Source organism: Scomber scombrus, chromosome 18 (genome assembly GCF_963691925.1).
Source record: "Scomber scombrus chromosome 18, fScoSco1.1, whole genome shotgun sequence".
Taxonomy (NCBI): Eukaryota; Metazoa; Chordata; class Actinopteri; order Scombriformes; family Scombridae; genus Scomber; species Scomber scombrus.
This window is the reverse complement of record NC_084987.1, coordinates 9183417-9188970: the sequence shown is the minus strand read 5'-3', so window position 1 is coordinate 9188970 and position 5554 is coordinate 9183417. Positions and strand designations below refer to the sequence as shown.

The 5554-nt window shown below is 40.5% G+C and overlaps 1 protein-coding gene across 1 annotated transcript; it reads right to left on the bottom strand.

Moving 5' to 3' along the window:
• Positions 1 to 1435: 1435 nt before the first annotated feature.
• Positions 1436 to 5079, bottom strand: LOC133999329 (formin-like protein 1; the record flags this gene model as incomplete). Its single annotated transcript, XM_062438521.1, has 14 exons — positions 1436 to 1596; positions 1728 to 1834; positions 2007 to 2101; positions 2181 to 2282; positions 2385 to 2539; positions 2622 to 2751; positions 2840 to 2920; positions 2996 to 3064; positions 3158 to 3392; positions 3505 to 3695; positions 3800 to 3924; positions 4096 to 4543; positions 4816 to 4905; positions 5029 to 5079. Coding segments are annotated over 14 exons (2040 nt in total), but the record flags the coding sequence as incomplete, so codon positions are not given.
• Between the last annotated feature and the right edge of the window lie 475 nt (positions 5080 to 5554).

Genomic DNA, 5554 nt, shown 5'->3' with positions numbered 1-5554 from the left:
ACCACTCATTTTTTTCTTTTATAGGATGCGAAATTTTTAAAGCATCAAAATGTGGCACTTAAAGTGAACAGGAGGTCTATTTTTTATTTAAATAATGATATTTTAGAAGCGTTTTGTGATTTGATATGAATGGAAGTGTTTGTGTTAAATCTGCTGTTATATAGTCTCATATGGATCCTGCCTCCTGAATCGAATCGAAATCGTATTGTGACAGAGTTTGTGATATTGGCAAACATCGAATCGTTGTTCATTGAATCGATATAATATCGTATCGTGAAGAAACTTGTGAAATTGTTCATTTGGAAGACGTACTGCGAGCCCTGGTGTGAATATATGCTCACACATTAGCATCCACTTAGCTGACAAGGTATTAAAGTAGTTAAGTGATTAGGTAGTTAGCTAATGTGGTTAACGAGTATGATAAGCTCATTGTGACAGAAAGTAAATTATGGGGACGTTGTTTATGTATTTTCCAGCATTGCATCTCATTAACTAGGTCACAACAAGGCGTGAAATCAACACTAATTAGACTGAAGCTGCTCTGATGCTAACCTCTCCTTTATTACCTGTGCTGACTAACTACTCTGCTAACATGACAAACGTGAGAATCATCAGTGATGTTGTCGGGGATGGACTTAATGTTATATTAGTTATAGGCCTATTGAAAAGGGAATATGATGGGGTCATCAGTATTTCACACGCTCATTGCCTACTTAATCGAAGACACCACTCGACTTCATTACTGTCATGTGGCAGGCTATGATGGTACTCCTCCTCACGTGCTGCAGACGTGTTTACAGTATTGTGATTTAAACATGGTGTCATTACGTAGTTTGACCAGCAGAGCGCGCTTCGACTTCATGCTCTGTGAACAATGAGTTCGAAGAGTGCTCTGCTGGTCAAATACGTAATGACACCATGTCTAAATTACCCCAAGCATAATTTTCTGCATTATATGAACTGTTCAAATGTTTTATATGCCTTCTTTTGTACATAATTTGCTGTTATTGAGTGTCCAATAGAGTGCAGCTCTTTTGTACAGTCTTGGCGTCTGAGCTTGCTTTCTGACCGGACTTTCTGTGTGTTGCCCTGTCAGGAAATAACTGCATCTCTTTAGCATCAGAAAATGTGGACACAACCCGGATGTTGCATCCAATATCAGATCAAAACTCTTATATTGTTGACAATATAAAATTACAGGGACATTAAGCTTAATTTAAAATGCTCATGATTTTTTAATTTTTTTTAATTTCTTAACAGGTAATAACAGTACAAATTTAAATCATACAAAATACATGCGATGTCACCTGGAAAAAAATGTTCAGCAATATTTGGAATCAAATTAATTGACTGCATTAAATATGACAAATAATTCCAATTTGATATTTCAGGCAACACAACATGGCAAGAGGCTTATTATATATTTTGATATACTTTATATACAGAACATTTTGAAGCATGCTCTTTTGTCTGTATGCTTAAGTGTGGTTCCAGTTGAATTTGCAAGGAGTCTTTGTCCAAAAGTGGCCCAAGTTTCCTTGCGCTGAGCTGGCCGTCGACCATCCGTCTGCCTGTATGGTGAGTTTCTCAAATCTGAGGCAGAGGAAGGACCAGCATAATGAAATCAAGGAAGAATTTCATTTCAACAGCATGTACACATCAAACATGTAACCTGCTTGAAGTATCCCCATGTGACACCTCTAACATGCATTATGTGACTGTATCTGTGATGATGTCCTCAAAAGCACCATCCTTCCCCTCGCGTACCTGGGGTTTCACCTGCCCTTGGTTCAGCTCCATCTGAGGCATCTTGGGCATCATAGGCCCATAGTTAAAAATACAATGAAATATATATGATAATTTATTGTGAATGTTTTTGTGAGATAACTCTATCTTTAAAATAACACAAAATACATTGACACACATCCCCATTCAATACAAAGGTCTGATATATATTTTATCATTATGCCTGTCCTTCCTTTATCACTAGACCTTAAATGTCTTACCTTTTGTGCCCCGCCTTGTTGGGTGATGGAGAGTCTTTTACCTTTCTGACCTCACTCTCCATTTTCTTTTTCTTCTTAATCTCTTCCTCTGCTTTCTGTGTTTGACAAAAGGTTTAACTTGCAATGTAGTACATCCTAATTGATAAATATCAGAAACCTACCACATATCCTCACCTTATAGGCCTTTATGAAGCGTCCAAAAATCGGGAAAAACTCTGAGGGATTTGTGGTTTTTGAGTTCTCTCCAAAGTAATCCACCACAGAGCAGTAAGCCTCCTGGAACGAGTCAGAAAGAGCGAGAGTATAACATAAAGTGTGCATGTAAAAGCATGTGATAAGGTGGTTTTCTCCGTTGTAAGTTTGATATGAATTATAGACCTGGGCTGTCTTGCCGTGTTTCATCAAAGAATCCAGCTTCTTACTGTTGGTTTTGATGAATTTCTTCAACACTGGGCTGTCATCCTGCACCTCTTTGGTCATCTCCATTCCCCTCTCTAATGAGCAGATATCTTGAATAATACTGTCGAGGTACACTGACAAAGAAACAGAAATTAGTTTAGTACCAGTCCTGATTATATAATAAGTTTCAAAACTGCCCTGTCTGTGTGAATGTACCAAGTGCTGCCTCGTCCACAAAGTGTAGCTCAGTGTGAAAGTTGGCCAAGTCGGCATATTTTTCTAGGATGATATTGGTGATGAAGTGAAGCAGCGTCTGCGAGCGGTCAGTGGACTTGGTCTCCAAGAGCTGAAGAGGAAAGACAGTGTCAGAGCATATTCATTTAATCAAGTTGTCTTACTCTGAACAAGTAAATGTGAAAACAAAAGCTACTTACTAGATCCATACTCTGCAGTCGAAAACCATAAGCTGAGCCCCTCTTACTGCTGTTCATGTAGTTGCCATGGGCGAGAACAATCTAACACATGAGATGACTTATAGAAAAACACACATTTGGAAGATACATCAACATGTTGTATTCTCCCTTACTTACTTCTAAGATCTTTTTCAGTTTGGTTGAAGACTTGATGGACATCGACGCAGAAATGATAGAGTCCAATTGCTGTGGATAAAATTTTAAAAATTTGATGTATCTGTTGAGGAGTTGAATCCAATTCTCTTCCGGTCCAAGTTATAATACACTTTATATACTCACCAGCTGCAGTCGTTTGACAGTGTCCGGGAAGTTGCCCACGAAAGTGAGAGTGTTAATTTGCTGGCTCAGATGAGGAATCTTCCCAAAGCGTAACATAAATTGGTCTTCGTCAGCCAGATCCTCAAGTGGGCGGCCATCGTTTTCATAGTTAACCAGCAGCTTCATCTCAAAGTCTGATGGTATGAAGGGCTTGAGCAATTCAAGGAAGACTACAGACAAAGACTTCTGGTCATACCTGCGCAAAATAGAAGTAACACCAGTTAGTGTATGAGAGGAAGGGTGCTGGAAGAGCAGGAGGGTCTGTTTATGAGGAAGATAATTCAAAAAGTTCCGCCTCAAGCACATACATCTCTATGGCAGTGCAGATTTTAGATGGGTTCATTCCCCCCTTGTGTAGAGTAATCGCAAGATTCTTTGCCTTGTTGGTGTTAATCAGGGATGTCTTCTGGACAGCCTTCTTCTTCAAAGTGAACTGGCCTCCAGGATTACCCTGAGCCTTAGTCTTAAACTGTTCCTCAAATATATCCATGTTCAACTCCTGAAATAGACAGAACAAGAGGCAGAGATAGGAAGCAGAGAGGTGATAAAAAAAACCCTACAGATTATCTTGTACAGTGTATGTGGAAAATGGAGGATTCTTACCTCTAAAATCTGCTCATCATCCAGCTCATTAAAGACGGTGCCTTTCACCTGGTTCGGCTTTAAAACCTGCCAGTTAAAAAATGGCATCCTGAACTTGGTCTGAATAGGCTTCTTGCCCTTAAGCCCTGAGGAACCATGCCATGATGCAGAGGAAGAGAATCAGTCAGAGTGAGGAAAAGAAGAGGAATGGTCAAATAGGTAAGATCTTTACTGTTCAATTCCTTCCATTTTATGACAGTTTTCAATATTTATCAAATCCTACTGTCAAGCGTTTACTTCCGAGACAACATACTTACCGGATTGAGTGTTTGGTGCTCCAGGAAGGAGTGGGGGTACACCACTAAGTAGGGGATAAGGGGGAGGTGGAGGAGGAGCAGGAGAGGCACCTGGACCACCAGAAGGGGGAATGGAAGGAGGAGGAGGGGCAGAGGCAGGGACAATAGATGCTGGGGAGGGAGTATCAATGACATAATCTGGGGCAGCTGAGGCTGATGTTGGTGCCTGGACGTATTCAACCACTGTGACAGGCACAACTTGGATGTCCAGAGCTCCTGAGGCACTGCTTCCCAGTCTGATCAGCCCCTTATCCTGCAGCTCCTGGATCTTCTGGTCCAGCTCTGAACTCGTCTGTGGGGTGGAGGTGTTCAGCTGCTCCCTATCCTTCTCACTCTCCCTGTCCAGCTCCTGCTCCCTTTCTCTTTGCTGTAAGGCACTAACCTGGGAACAGGACTCTTGTAGATTTTCCTTTAAGTTACAAACACAAATGTAGACACACAAATAATCACCAAAAAGAGCATTTATAGAATCTTTCATCAGGGTTTACATGTGTACATATGTTAAGCATATATGTGCTTAAAATACAAGGTTATTAAGATGTATTTGGTAAGTGCAATGAGGATTATTAAAATAAAGTGAAGTGCCACTCGTTATTCTATGTGATCACTGTGAGGATGGCACGGCATACTTGGCTAATTAATCTTGAAAAACATCATACATGTACGTGAAGCAGCACTTACTTTGAGCTCATCTATCTCCTTGGTGGCCTGCATGAGCTGAGTCTTGAGTTCCGCACTGTGAATCTCACTTTTTTGTAGCCGAGCAATCAGCTGCAAGACAACATGCAGGATGCAGACAACGTTGCTTTAACGCCACCTTACACAATACTTTACACCAACAAAATCTCCTTTTTGTCACAGTGATTCGTCTATTTGTTTTATTTTGCAGCTGACCTGTGAATTATTATGTTGCAGTTCTTCCACCTTATCCAGCAACGTCTTTATGTCCCCACCATCCTTCAGCAGTTGTCTTCGATCCGGCCTTATTTTGCGTGTGCCCATGTTTTCTTGGATGGGTAACTGGTGGGTGGTCAGAACGAATAACGGAATATTCACTGCATGCCCACATTCACAAGCGCTAAATAGATCATGCTTTAAAAAAATCTGCCACTATTAAAAACAAACAAGCTTTAACTGCGCAACTTGTATTTATTTAACTAATAAACAGCCTTCATTTCTTCATAAACACATAAAAGACTTTTTTTTTTGAAGGCTTACAGACCCTTATAACAGCGTGGATTTTTTTTTCTTCCCGTCATAAACAACGCTGGACACAACGATAGTTTTCTCACTGAGACTTTTGTCACACTTTCGATGATAGTTATAAATGTTGACGTAGGCTACTAGTTTGGTGATTAGAAGGTCCATCTTCCTCGATCAATAAGCGTCACAGCAGCCTTTTCAGGTGAGTCAGCATTGT